This window comes from Hoplias malabaricus, chromosome 14, assembly GCF_029633855.1.
Source record: "Hoplias malabaricus isolate fHopMal1 chromosome 14, fHopMal1.hap1, whole genome shotgun sequence".
Classification (NCBI taxonomy): Eukaryota; Metazoa; Chordata; class Actinopteri; order Characiformes; family Erythrinidae; genus Hoplias; species Hoplias malabaricus.
In genome coordinates this window covers 9,144,647-9,159,389 of record NC_089813.1, presented here as the reverse complement: position 1 = coordinate 9,159,389, position 14,743 = coordinate 9,144,647, and the positions used below count along the sequence as shown (strand labels likewise).

Below are 14,743 nucleotides of genomic sequence, written 5' to 3'. Positions count from 1 at the left end.
ACTTGGTAACTTACTATGAACAACACAGTGACATAATTTCTTGCCTTTACTGGATGAGAAATACTGCCTTTAAATTTTGACCTGCGTGGGACTACAAATCCCATGATGCAGTTCGTGTTTGACGCTGTTCACTAGTGCCCATTAGAAGCGGTGATGAGTGGTTGTAACGGAGTTAGCCACTAGATTATAAGGTATTTATTCTATTTTCTTCATAGATTTCGCTGTTGGTAACTGGTAAAGAAACGTGCGGTTTATATGTCGGAGTCTGGGATGAAGAGTGTGGCTATAACTCGTGGATTTGGGCTGTAATTGTGGCTGTAGTTTGGTTGTTAGCTGCGAGATGCTAGTCACTGAATGTCAGACACACTGTAGATATACAGGCATACAAACAAACACAGCCATTTTACATTACACCTACCTTTGGGTTTCTTCCCTTTAAATGGCGCGCCCCTGTCACTTGATATTGTGCTTTTTATTTAAATGAACAGAAAATATTTTTTTTCGAAGCCCCCAGCTTTTTAAATTCATTGTAATATTGTAGATATTCACTTATTAACCAAAGCATTCAAATGATCATTGTTTCAAAGTTTATTGTCCAGTTTATCAGCTCCACTGATCATAGAAATGTAGTTTGCATTTCTGCAATTACATAATGTAATCCTTCTATTTATATTTCTCTGCATAATTTATGAGACACCTTGTATTCTGTTCTTTCAAAAGTCAGGCACCCCACAGAGCAGGTATGATTTGAATAGTGGATCATGGATCATTCTGAGGACTGCAGTCACACTAACATGGTTTTGTTGTGTTAATACAGTTGTCTCAGATACAGCAGTGCTGCTGTCCATTTAAAAAACGTGCTCACTCACTGTCCACTCTATTAGACACAGCTCAGACAGAAAGTCATCAGTTGACAGCTTGTCTTAGTTGTTCTCTTGTCCTTCCTCAGTTGTCTGGTTAGTTTTGGTTGGTGGATTATTCAGCAAAGACACTGTGGGGTTTCAAACTCCAGCAGCACTGCTGTGTCTGATTCACTCACACAACCACCACCATGTCTTTGTCACTGCTGGTCTAATAATGTCTTGTGGGGGTCAGGACCATTTAAAGAACACAGTGAAAGGGCCCTAACAATGTAGAGCAACATTCTGTGATTGTAGGACTCCAAAGTGGTCTGCTGAGGTGATGAACTGGATAATGAATTAAGAAACAAGGAGGCCACTTTAATCTACTGGCTGATCAGTGTATGTCAGGGGATTCTTGTACGGCGCTGAGTAATAATTTTCTGTTTTAGACTCAGTTCTGTCTCATATTTTCATTCAATTTCTTAAAGATGTCAAGTAAAGCTGGAAGGATCAGGCCTCTATAGACACTTAATTCAAATGACATGGTTTGTTCATTTTCTTAATTAAAGTAACACATCTATTACAGGGATCACGTTGAAATATAACATTTTTCCTGCAAATTTCTAGTACACTATTTCAGCTTCCTTTCTAAACTGAACTTAAACTATGTGCTGTACCTTTTCCACAGTTTAGGCTATGTCCCTATACAGTAGTTTACATTCTAAAGTAATCAGTAAGATGTTGTTTACAAGGATCAATTCTATACAGATATTTTGTTTTTATGTTTTATCTACAATAACATGTTTGAATGGAATGTTAATATCATTCATTCATTCATTATCTGTAACCGCTTATCCAGTTCAGTGTCACGGCGGGTCCAGGGCCTACCTGGAATCACTGGGCGCAAGACGGGAATACACCCTGGAGGGGGCGCCAGTCCTTCACAGGGCAACACGCACATTCACTCACACACATTGACTCACACCTACGGACACTTTTGAGTCGCCAATCCACCTACCAACGTGTGTTTTTGGGCTGTGGGAGGAAACCGGAGCACCCGGAGGAAACCCACGCGGACACGGGGAGAACACACCACACTCCTCACAGATAGTCACCCGGAGGAAACCCACGCAGACACAGGGAGAACACACCAACTCCTCACAAACAGTCACCCAGAGCAGGAATCGAGCAACAAATAAAGCTAATGTCCTCTACAGTAGCACTGATCAGGCCTTAAAAACTATTCAGAAAAGTTGATCTGTTAGTACCTTACAACAACATGACCACATCTGGAGAGCTGGCATCTGTAAATGTAGAGAGCATTCCAAAAATAATGACAGATTAAATATTATGGAGATTTGCCATAGCAAAATCAAAGAAAATTAAGTTAAGATATGTTTCCTTTCTGGGACCCTCTGAGCACACACTGAGCTTTCCCACTACCCACAGTCCACTCCAAATTTGGCTATTTTCAGTTCTACCTCAAGCTATTTAAAGACACTTTGGCTTAAAGCCCTCAAATGTTCAAATGACAGCATTTCAGAACTTAAAACTTCAAATATTGCTTTATGGCTTTTCATTTTTTATGTGATAAATACGCTTGTAAACTAAATGTATACAGCTCCTGCAGAATTAATATTATAAATGAAAGTGTTGCAATCAACATTCAATTCTGAAGAACCATATGTGAGTGTTACAGAACATGAATTACACTTTGCTGTCTGGCAGAACAGGGTGGCTTCCTCTCCCCACCATTGCCCTGGGTACTAGCAAGAAAGGGTGTCTCTCAGCTGATGTGGCAAATCGGGACAGTTTGCAGATGCCTCAGATGCTCTAAACTCTTCAGTGACATTCCATTAGCTGTAGTTTGCAAAGAAGCAATGGCCTTGTGTCTTTGGAGGAGATTTTTCCTCCACCTTCCATGGGCTGTTGCTGCTGTGTGTGATGAAGGGAGATTTGCTGAAAGGGTGGGATTTGATACAAATAATTGGGGAGAAAATGCATGATTCTCTTGTATTTACAGCTCTACTAATGTCTCTGTGCTAACAGGTGTCTCTAGACCTCTGGTTAACGTGAAGCTGTGCTTGATTGTTGTGTTGGCAGCCGCCTCCATGGTGATGAAGTCGTCAGTTGAGGAGGATGAAGGCGGGTGGGGTCTTGGCATCCCAGAGAAGATGAGGAACAATGCCAACTGGGTGGACATCACCCAGGACTTCAAAGGGTCCTGTAAAGGTGTGTGGGGAAAATGTTTTTCCTCCTAGTTCTGGATGTAACATGGAGCTGTTAGCTAACAGCTAACACACATTCGCTAGTATCACACTATCATAAAGGGGAAGTGGGAGAGCCATCCTAACTCTCTCCTGGACCCCTGGCAGAAAGACCATTTTTACTCAACAGACCGAGACCCAGAACCTGACCAGTTTCCAAGCTTTCTGTTGTTATTGGAACCACCAGAGGCAGCTGTGATACCACAGGACTCTCTCAGGACATAAGATCTCTCCCAGAATAGCCTTTTTTTTCCACTGAGCTCTGAGAAACCTTGAGAACATTATTTATTATGCTTATGTTTGTCACAGTAATCAGATTTTGTAATCTGGGCCAGTCAGTGTAGGGGATATGACTTAAAAGGGATGTCACTGAAATAGTGCAGCATTTTTTCAACCTAAACTCATATGTAGAGCAGGGCCACTTACCACAGACAATCGTTTTTCTACTCTTCTGTGTACATAACAGAAGAACTTGTCTTGAAATAGGCTGTAATAAAAGCCATTGGACAGGATTTAACAACTAATTGCATGGTCTTTAAAGCTGATATATTCTCCCTGTTTTCCACAAGTCAACACAGTTTCTTAATTTAATATTTTGGACATGTTTTGGTCAAAATGCAACAATCAAACCTCACAATACTGTTTTCCCCTGTCTAAACAGACCTCCCCAGGATGACCAGTTTCAGCACCTGTTTCTTTAATTAAAAATGAGCCACACATAGGCCACAAACAAGCAGTAGTGTTCACATGCTCTAGATTTACCTGTTTTAACTCTGTTGTCTTTTTTTTATCTAGTATTCATTGTTTTGTGATTGATGCAACTACTCTTCATTCTTTGCTGGTTTTTTTTTTTTGTTTCATTTCTCCACTCTCACTGTGTCTATTTAATAAATCGAAACTTGTCTTGTGCTCTCACGTAAACACGGGCTCGGCACATAGATCGGAGATACTTAGATGAGGGGGAGGTACAATTATGAAGTATCCACATTTGGCGACAGAAGACAGCAAAATCAGAAAGGCACATTTTATCCCATATTTGGCGGCCCACAAAAAACGTACGGGAGAGTCTTGTTTCACGGTTTGTGGGTTGGTCGGCTCCAGATACAATCCTCCAGAGATACATCCTTCATTATACACGTGTAAACCCTAAGTGATGAAATAAAAAGCGTCATCATATTGATATTATTTGCAAGTTATATTATGCAGAGACTTTTCAGGGCACTTGTTCCCATATAAACCTTTATAGGTTTTATTTAAAATTATCATTTTTCTTCATTTATACAGAACTCAAGCTAGGGGAGCTGCTTCATGACAAATTGTGAGTATTCACTATTCTCCTTAGATGTTAACTTATAACCTCTTGTCATTGGACCAGGGATGTTGAACATTTTATCTATGAATATGGGCCTTTAGGTCCAACTATAAGCTGCTGTATCAATATTATCGAATACTCCATTTGTTTTCAGGTTTGGCCTCTTTGAGGCCATGTCTGCCATTGAGATGATGGACCCTAAAATGGATGCTGGCATGATCGGGAACCAAGTGAACCGGAAAGTTCTGAATTTTGAACAGGCTGTGAAGGTTCAGCATCAGATGTTCTTCCATAACTACACAATTTGTGTTGTTGTTTTATCAGTTAATTTGTTATATTCATGACTGCGTCCCTGGGTCTGTAGGACGAAGCGATCCGAGTGAAGGACCTGTCTCTACCTGAGCTGATTGGAATAGTGGACACATGTTTCTGCTGCTTGGTTAGCAACACTTAAGCTTAGCCTGAATATTTATCATAAAGTTATCATTTAGATTATTATTTATATTATTTTCATGACGTTTTTGATTGGTTCTCTCTGTAAATCTATAGATCACATGGCTGGAGGGGCATTCTCTGGCACAGACTGTTTTTACATGTCTGTATGTTCATAACCCTGAGCTGATCCAGGACCCAGCCCTGAAAGCCTTTGCCCTCGGTATCCTCAAAGTGTGCGACATTGCCCGTGAGAAAGTCAACAAGGCAGCAGTCTTTGAGGAGGTGACAGTTACTCATTATTATTATTTTTTGCCATTTTATTTGCCTTATTTTAGAGGTGTGAGTTGTACCAGAAATGTTATAAGGGAGAAGACTGAATGGACACACGTTCTTATTTTTCTGAATTCAGGAGGATTTCCAGGCCATGACGTATGGCTTCAAAATGGCCAACAATGTGACAGACCTGAGAGTGACAGGTAGCATATGCTATTTTAGCACCAGAACTTGTCATCTAGTTCCCTTATGCACATTTTATCCCTCCTCTTTTTATTTGCTATAGGAATGCTAAAGGATGTTGAAGATGAGCTACAGAGGAAAGTGAAGGTACAACATGAGGCTCAATTAACACACACTGAACAGAACAATAGAACATCCCTTGCATAATGATTATAAACTGATATATATCTTACATTTCATCTCTGTCTTTCCTAGAGCACACGCATTCGACAGGGGGAGCAGCGGGACCCTGAGGTGGAGCTGGATGTAAGATTTCCATTGTAATGCTGGCTATTCACTTATTAAGGTACACTACTATTCCATGCACTATAATAACACCTAAACATCCTTGTGTCTCCTCCCAGCATCAACAGTGTCTGGCTTTATTCAGCAGAATTAAATTTACCCGCCTCCTCCTCACAGCTCTCATATCCTTTACAAAGAAAGAGGTATGAATTGTGTCATTCATGAGTACGTTAGGGCATTTTTACCACTGTTACGTACTGGAACATTGAACGTAGATGGATCCTCTGAATTATGAGGTTATATCAGTTTTGCTGTATGTGAGTTTGCAATGCTGTGGCATGTATTGACATCAAAAACACTGGCAACCTCTATGAAACGCCCCAAAGCCTCCAGCGTTGTCATATGTAGTATGTAAATTGCTCTGGTTTTATCTGAGAATCTAATGTTAAAAATAGACTTATGCAAATTGATTTCAGAGCAGTGTTATTCGTATTTTGACTTTGAATGAATTTTATTGCATCCTCTGAATTACAAAGGGAACATATGCAAAATTCACTTTTTGAATGCTTTTGTATTTCCACTTGGGACTCTACTGCTCCTATAAACACTCAAAAAAAAAAAACATCCATCTGTTTTCTGTGAGTCAGTTGAAAGAGTTTGGTGTCAGGAATCATATGCTTCTATGAGCCTTTTGGATGGCTCCCTTATTGTAACGTCACACTTGGGAAATTAGCATAGCTCCACCCTGGCATTCGTGAAGGTGTTTGTACAGGCGGAGCCGGACCGCCCTATACGTTGTGTACGGCCCTGCAAGTTAACGAAGGCCCCCCTCGTCTCGAGTTAGAGAGAGTTTGTGTATCATCAGAAGATGAAGGGAAACTATCCTTCAGGAAATTAAAAGAGGAAAAAAAAACACTCCATAAGACTGTGCTGTGGGAACAGCAGTGAGGTGAAACAGAGGTCAAACTGCGGGTGTATATTTAAAGGTGGCTCTTCATGGCCTTGCAGTGCCACAGTGTCATATACTTTGAAGCTGAAAAGTGAAAATATACTGATATACAGTACAGTCTAAAAGTTGCTTACTATTTCATACCACCTTAAAAAATGACGTAGTTATTTCCAAGTGCTAAGTTGAGTTCTTCAACATTTCAGTTCCATTTTAAATGCTGCCACTATGTTCACACAATAACACTACCACCGGCATATTTTACGTTTTTGTTAAATACCGTAAACAGTGAAGCATGAACATGTTTGTATAGCCCATAGATCTATTTAAAACCAAGTTAATATTTTCTTTATAGCCTCTCAGAGAGTGCCACTTCCCAGAACCTTTATACATTTACCTGCAGGAATAGTAGATTAGCTTCATATCAACAACTTATTTAACACCCCTCATAGACCCAGAAATCTTAATATGGGTGTAAAGCCGACTGAAAACAAGTAAGCATGACTTGGGTGGTCTATAGTGATTGATTGATTAACTGTCAACTTTTCAGACAAGTGCAGTGAGTGAAGCTCAGAAGCTGATGACCCAAGCAGCCGACCTCCTGCCTGCGATACACTCTACCATCCAGTACGGCATTCAGTCTCAGAACGACACCACTAAAGGAGGTGATATACACATGCACAATTATTCAACACAACTTTTAGTCATGGAGATTCTCTCATACAGCATTCAAATACAGAAACCTGGACTTATTTAAAGAACAAACCATAGACAACACAGGTCTGCTTCTCTTTGTCTCTTCTAGATCATCCAATCATGATGGGCTTTGAGCCGCTGGTGAATCAGCGCCTGCTGCCGCCCACTTTCCCCCGCTACGCCAAGATCATCAAACGTGAGGAGATGGTCAACTACTTCAGCAAACTCATCGACCGCATAAAGACAGTGTGCGAGGTCATCAACACCACCAACCTGCACAGCATCCTGGTAAGGCAGTTTCAAACTTAAAAATGGACAGAGTATTACCATTACACCTGCTCTTGAGACATTGATTTCACATTAGTTAACTGAGTGTGTTTCCTCAGGATTTCTTTTGTGAGTTTAGTGAGCAGTCACCTTGTGTACTCTCCAGATCATTATTACAGGTATGCAATAACAATCTATTAATACAGTTTCATCTCACTGTTTGCAGCATAGTCAAGGCACCTCTATTTATTGATTGTTGATTTGTTTGTCTATTTGTTTAGACCACGTTTCTGATTGACAACAAAAAGGTGTTTGGGACTCACCTGATGCAGGACATGATCAAAGATGCTCTCCGCTATTTTGTCAGTCCCCCTGTCCTGTCCCCAAAGTGAGTCTGGCTGAGTACATAGTCATATAACCCTAACTGCATTTCATATACAAAAGTTTTTAGCCACATGCTCTTCCAAATTTTTTTTACACCATTAATTTACTTTTTAACCAGGTATTCACTGGGAATTTGACACCTTTTTTCCTATGGTGGTAAAACATGACCACAGAGTGTATTTGCATATGTATAGAGATTTGAAGTGCACCAATCAGGAATCTTTTATGGCTGGGTCCGATATCTTTCAAAAATTACTCTTTTTTAAAGTGGAAGTGGACTAAGTGGAATTATTCAAATTATATTTACAGCTAATGATCTTATCCAGAGTGTCTTACAAAACTGCTTTGTCATCTTACTCAGACAACAATTACAGCTAAAAACACTCAGTGCTGTAACCGAAAAAGACAGAAAAACAAAATAAATATACCAAGTGTATTTGGGAAGGATATATTCATTCATTATCTGTAAGCACTTATCCAGTTCAGGGTCGTGGTGGGTCCAGAGCCTACCTGGAATCATTGGGCGCAAGGCGGGAATACACCCTGGAGGGGGCGCCAGTCCTTCACAGGGCAACACACTCACACATTCAAACACTTTTGAGTCGCCAATCTACCTACCAACGTGTGTTTTTGGACTGTGGGAGGAAAGCGGAGCACCCGGAGGAAACCCACACTGACACAGGGAGAACACACCAACTCCTCACAGACAGTCACCTGGAGGAAACCCACCCGGACACGGGGAGAACACACCACACTCCTCACAGACAGTCACCTGGAGGAAACCCACCCGGACACAGAGAGAACACACCACACTCCTCACAGACAGTCACCTGGAGGAAACCCACCCGGACACGGGGAGAACACACCACACTCCTCACAGACAGTCACCTGGAGGAAACCCACGCAGACACGGGGAGAACACACCACACTCCTCACAGACAGTCACCCGGAGGAAACCCACCCGGTCACAGAGAGAACACACCACACTCCTCACAGACAGTCACCTGGAGGAAACCCACCCGGACACAGGGAGAACACACCAAACTTCTCACAGACAGTCACCTGGAGCGGGCACCACCGTGCCGCCTTCATAGTAATTCAGTATCTTTCAATAAAATTCAAGCTATTTCAGTAAGTGCAGAATTCATGATCATGTAAATACGGACTAAAGACATATTAATATGAGTTAGTGCAAATCGATATCACGATTACGATTAATGCACGATTATTTTGTTTTTGTATTTTTGACCCTCAGTTCAGTGACTCCAGTATGCTCCAGTATCAAATCTGGGTTATTTTTCCTAATGTTGCTGGGAGCTTGTTCCTCTCTTGTTTTTTGAGCACTGTTCATATTTGGTGTGTGATTTGGTCGCTGAAACTGTGTTTTCACAATGTTTACATCTGACTTCTTTTTGTTCAGTGCCGTCTTAAAGGCAAAGCAAAACACATCTAAAACACAGATGCTATGTTTTTCTTTGGTACGAGCTGCTCGAGTCGCTCAGTTGGCCTCTGTGTTTAGGCTCTCTTCCCTGTTGCTTCCATGTGGCAGAATCACTTGACTACAGTGTTGTAGTGTGGTTTTAAAGGGACAGTGCATAAACACATTGGGGACATAACAGAATAAAAAAAATGTAAAAAAAAAAATGCATATAATTGATTTATAGACAAGATTGTCAATTAGATTAGTTTCGATTAGTTTTAGATTAATTGCCCACGCCTAATATGAGTGCTTTCTATCAGCCAAAGTCCTATTAACCACATAAATGGCATCTGCTTTTGTATTTGTGAAACTGGAATTCCAATTTCTTAAACTATCCGATATTAAAATATCATGAATAAACTGTGCAACAACAAAAGTAATAGGCACCTGTAGATTTTGTAGTGTTTCATATACTAATGCTTTTATATAATGTTGGTACAGATGTAGCAGTAGCATCTAAATTCAATATGAGTTCACTTGCCTTAAAAGACCTCAAGCTAAATAATTTTTTTGGCTTATTGCTGATGGCTTGTGAGCAACAAACATCCGTTTCTGGCTGGTGTACTGAGAGTATTCCACAGATGTTTTGGTTTCTATGTCTGGTGCTAAGTGGTGTTATGTCTACAGGTGCAGTCTGTACAACAACCACCAAGCCAAAGACTTCATTGACTCCTTCGTAACGCACTGCTCTAGGGTATGAAACATTACAACACTCTTTATCACCTTTAAAACTGTGAAATATCTGCAATTATAAGTCTGAGTTTACTACGTAATTTTGTGAAAACTATGAATTGCAATGCGCTAATATGGTAGATCTCCTCACAGCCGTTCTGCAGTCTGATCCAGATTCACGGCCACAACAGAGCACGACAAAGAGACAAGCTGGGACACATCTTAGAGGAGTTTGCCACTCTCCAGGATGAGGTGTGTGTGTGTCCAGTAGAATGTAAATTATGCTGTTTTACATTTAAAAAATATTTCTTGACAGTAGACTCCATCTTGAATCTACTAATAAATATCTAATATTTCAAATGTTTAGCTGGTTATATGTTATTCAAGTGACAACCAGTAAATGATGATTTAACATGGTACCGTTGGTGTCATGTTTGCAGTTTAGTGAAATTCATGTGGTTCTGTGTTTGTTTGTTTTTATGTGTATAGGCTGAGAAAGTAGATGCTGCTCTTCATGGTCTGCTGATGAAACTGGAACCTCAGAGGCAGCACTTAGCTTGTCTGGGAACCTGGGTTCTCTATCACAACCTGCGCATAATGATCCAGTACCTGCTCAGCGGCTTTGAACTGGAGCTCTACAGCATGCACGAGTACTACTATATCTACTGGTCAGTCCCACACACCGCCTTAACATCAACACCAACACTTCTGCACAAAACCTACAAAAAAATGTACTGGTTAATACCACAGATCACCTTAACACCAACACAAACACTTCTGCATGAGCACTATTACCTCTACTGGTCAGTCTAAATACTACCTTAACACAGACAGTTGCATTCTGCATGAGTATTAGTACTAGTCGATCCCATGTGCCACCTTAATAGCATCACCAATACTTTTGCAAAAGTACTAATACATTTATTAATCAGTCCCATATACCACTATAACACAAACACCAACTCTTTTGTGAACAACTATATCTACTGGGTGGCAGGGTGGCGCAGCATGTAGGGACCTGGAGGTTGTGGGTTCGAGTCCCGCTCCGGGTGACTGTCTGTGAGGAGTGTGGTGTTTTCTCCCTGTGTCTGCGTGGGTTTCCTCCGGGTGACTGTGTGTGAGGAGTGTGGTGTGTTCTCCCTGTGTCTGCGTGGGTTTCCTCCGGGTGCTCTGGTTTCCTCCCGCGGTCCAAAAACACACGTTGGTAGGTGGATTGGCGACTCAAAAGTGTCCGTAGGTGTGTGTGACTGTGTCACCCTGTGAAGGACTGGCGCCCCCTTCAGGGTGTGTTCCTGCCTTGCACCCAGTGACTCAGAGTAGGCTCCTGACCCACCGCAACCCTGAAGTGGATAAGCAGTTACAGATAATGAATGAATGTTTTAATTAATTTGAGCTTGGTAATGAGTATAAGCCCCACCCACTTTACTGTGATTGGTTGCATCCAGTTGCATTGGTTTGATTCCTGAGGGTAAAGATACTCAGAAGTATATTATTTTTTAATTTTAACTCAGTGTCAAAAACGTTTTTATAAATTCTCCTGTCCAGGTACTTGTCGGAGTTCCTGTACGCCTGGCTGATGTCCACTCTGAGCCGGGCAGACAGTTCTCAGATGGCAGAGGAGCGTATTCTGGAAGAGCAGCAGCAGAAAGGACGTAGCAGCAAGAAGAGCAAGAAGAAGAAGAAAGGTGCAGCTGCCCTGTACCAGGCTTTGGGAACTTTGTCTGAAACGGCACTAGGGGGTGTTTATATATTGAATGAATGTGTTTGTTTAGTGAGTGTAATGGTCTGGCGGTTCTCTTTTCAGCTCGACCTTTGGGGAAAGAGATCACCATGAGCCAGGCCTATCAGAACATGTGTGCTGGCATGTACAAGGTAAATTCTTGTAGATATACATGTGTGTATACACACACACACACACACACTATCCTGTCAAGTCTAAAAGTTAATAATACAGACCTCTTGATATGATTGATTATAATCTTTACTCTTTAGACAATGATAGCTCTGGATATGGATGGGAAAGTGCGGAAGCCTCAGTTTGAGCTGGACAGTGAGCAGGTTCGCTACGAGCATCGCTTTGCTCCCTTCAACAGTGTGGTCACCCCTCCTCCAGTTCACTACATCCAGTTTAAGGTACCGGATCTTATTCTGACCAATCTGACCATCTCACACCTGTTGACATTTCTGCATTATTTATGGTTATTAAATGGCTGCTCCGTACAGTTATTCAATGCCTAATATGGTTTTCCAATACTGAATATGCTGGTTCAGGGCTGAGTATGGTTGTTCTATGCTGTGTTTGTGCAGGAAATGTCAGACCTGAAGAAGTACAGTCCTCCTCCACGGTCAGCAGACCTGTATATGGCGGCCAGCAAACACTTCCAGCAGGCCAAACTTATACTGGAAAACGTTGCCAGCCCTGATGCAGAGGCAAGAACAACAGCTGTATTATGTCAACCTTCACCCCTTACACTGCGGGAGATTTATACAGTTATTCATCAGTTTATCAATCTATTATTATTTATTGTTCAGTAAGTGCTCTAAATCAGCTGCCAAATATAATGAAATTAATACAGTGTGGACCTGTATACAGGCAGCTCGTATCTTGTAGTTCACACTTATTTTCACATGGATACTGTATCATAATTTATTGATATTAGTTTATAATTTTGAAAAAGCAATTTTACTGTAGTTATACGACAGTAAGCAGTAATTATGAGATAGTAAGTCCCAAACTATTGACAAATATTCAAAGGAAAATGAGACTTATCATTTGTTTTAATATTTTTGTCAAACATAAAGCTGTAAGAAACAGCACTAATATTGTTCTTGTGTTTATTCTTGTGGGAACCTGTAGGTAAACCGTATTTTAAAAGTGGCCAAACCGAACATTGTGGTGATGAAGCTCCTAGCAGGAGGACACAAGAAGGACACCAAGGTAGATAGCTACACTTTCCATACACTTTATCAATAAAACCACTTCGTAATGTATTATAGAAGCAATTTCCTTCAATGATTCTTCTTATCATTATATAACAGATAGTTCCAGTCCTAAAATCTGATTGGCCGAGCCGCATCCATCATAAAATACACGATATATACATCTGAATTCCATATTAACACGCCACTGTTTTAAACCTTGGTTGTGAGCTAGATTGCAGTATTATAAAAATTGACACTTTTAAATCTTGATATATTGGGGGACACACATGAGATTTATGAACACTGGAGTTCCCTGTCACTGTTTTATTCAAATATCCAAGAACAGTATGAAATCAGGAGACATTACAGTGCTTGGTAAAGCTAATGCTACATAGCCAATTTCATGAGCTAAAGGCTAAAAATACATTCCAAGGCTAGACCCATACTTCCTGCAGCATCTCCTTTAGAATAAGAGTCCCTTAAGAAAGAGGACAGAAATGTACGTATTTCTACTCAACTAAAAAAAACCAGAATATACGTGAACATATTTTGTTCAATTGAGTGGCTATGCATCACCCTCATATTGCTTAGCAACAGTGTTCACCATTAATGGACTACACTGTGTGGCGGAAGAATACTTTATTGTGAATGTTTGTTCATGAACAAATACATTTATGAACTCAACATTTACGTTTTTTTTTTTGTATTTTATGTTGAATGCCATTTTATAAAGGCAATAAGCCACTCGAGTCCACTTCGTGTCATGCCAAAACCAACCTTGATAAAATTTGCAGTATTGCTTAATTATATTGACAACTTGTGACCTGAATGTACAGAGATTCTCTTCTAATTCTATTTTAAAAATTGATTCTCTCATGTGTGGGATCTGTCCTACTCTGTGGAGAATAACCTGGCAGTGTAAAGCAAATTTATACTTCATCTCAGCAGTTAGTTGAAAAGTAAAAAATATAAAAATAAATAAAAAGAATCGTTCACTGCTCTTTTGATGCCCATAAACAATGCAGTAGTTTTAACTCCATTCTCATTTCTTTTCTTACAGGCCCTTCCTGAGTTTGACTTCTCCGCACACAAGTATTTCCCTATAGTTAAAATTATTTAACTTCAAGAACTCAGTGTCCCGACAGTCTGAAATCATTCTTCTCTGTATTCTACGGCTGTAATGTCGCACGAGTAAACTGGGCCATTTTTCTTCAAGCTGGACTTCAGCCATTCGTTTAAGGTTACAACTCTGCCTGGTCCCACGTCTCAACTCTGTTCCTTTCTGAGAACAGCTCTTTTGTCAAAAGAATGAATGATAATTACAAAATGGTAGAAGTAACTATAGATCAAGGCTTCTGTTACTTAATAATTGTAATTTCATATTAAAATACCAGTTTTCTACTCAGTCGCGCATTGCGGTTTATCCAACCTGAAAGAGATCTGTGATTTGCATGTGTATAAATGTGTCATTTGTTACTTTTGAATTAAAAGTTCATCTCAGACTTCACAACTTCTCTTTGGGATGTTTTAGTTTTTAAATGACAAATGCCACTCTGGACTGATTTCTTGGATTATTTTTTTTTAAAAAATCAATCGATTGTTAAATTGTCTATGTGCTGTTGTTTACTATCATGAGGGAAATAAGCAGCCAATGCCATGACTGAGCATTTGAGCTTTTAAGTTTTTTACATACATGCATACATTTTCTTTTCCATTTCAGGGTCGCGGTGCTTTTAAGTTTTTTATTTTTCCCAAAAAAACAATGAATGTCTGATTTCA

The 14,743-nt window shown here is 40.3% G+C and overlaps 1 protein-coding gene across 2 annotated transcripts; it reads left to right on the top strand.

Moving 5' to 3' along the window:
• The first annotated feature begins 106 nt into the window (after nt 1-106).
• naa35 (N-alpha-acetyltransferase 35, NatC auxiliary subunit) lies at nt 107-14,474 on the top strand. Of its 2 annotated transcripts, none has more exons than XM_066644095.1 (23): nt 107-191; nt 2,946-3,074; nt 4,394-4,427; nt 4,576-4,690; nt 4,786-4,860; nt 4,971-5,138; nt 5,266-5,332; nt 5,416-5,459; nt 5,568-5,618; nt 5,717-5,800; nt 7,094-7,208; nt 7,349-7,527; nt 7,626-7,685; nt 7,788-7,894; nt 9,998-10,064; nt 10,196-10,294; nt 10,532-10,710; nt 11,588-11,727; nt 11,847-11,914; nt 12,035-12,175; nt 12,350-12,472; nt 12,900-12,980; nt 14,025-14,474. In XM_066644095.1, the coding sequence occupies exons 2-23, from the start codon at nt 2,954-2,956 to the stop codon at nt 14,082-14,084; spliced, it is 2,178 nt and encodes a 725-aa protein (XP_066500192.1). In that variant the 5' UTR covers nt 107-191; nt 2,946-2,953; the 3' UTR covers nt 14,085-14,474. The 2 variants fall into 2 exon arrangements, with proteins under 2 accessions (XP_066500192.1, XP_066500193.1); XM_066644096.1 differs by having other exon boundaries at nt 132-191; nt 2,892-3,074.
• Nucleotides 14,475-14,743: the final 269 nt, after the last annotated feature.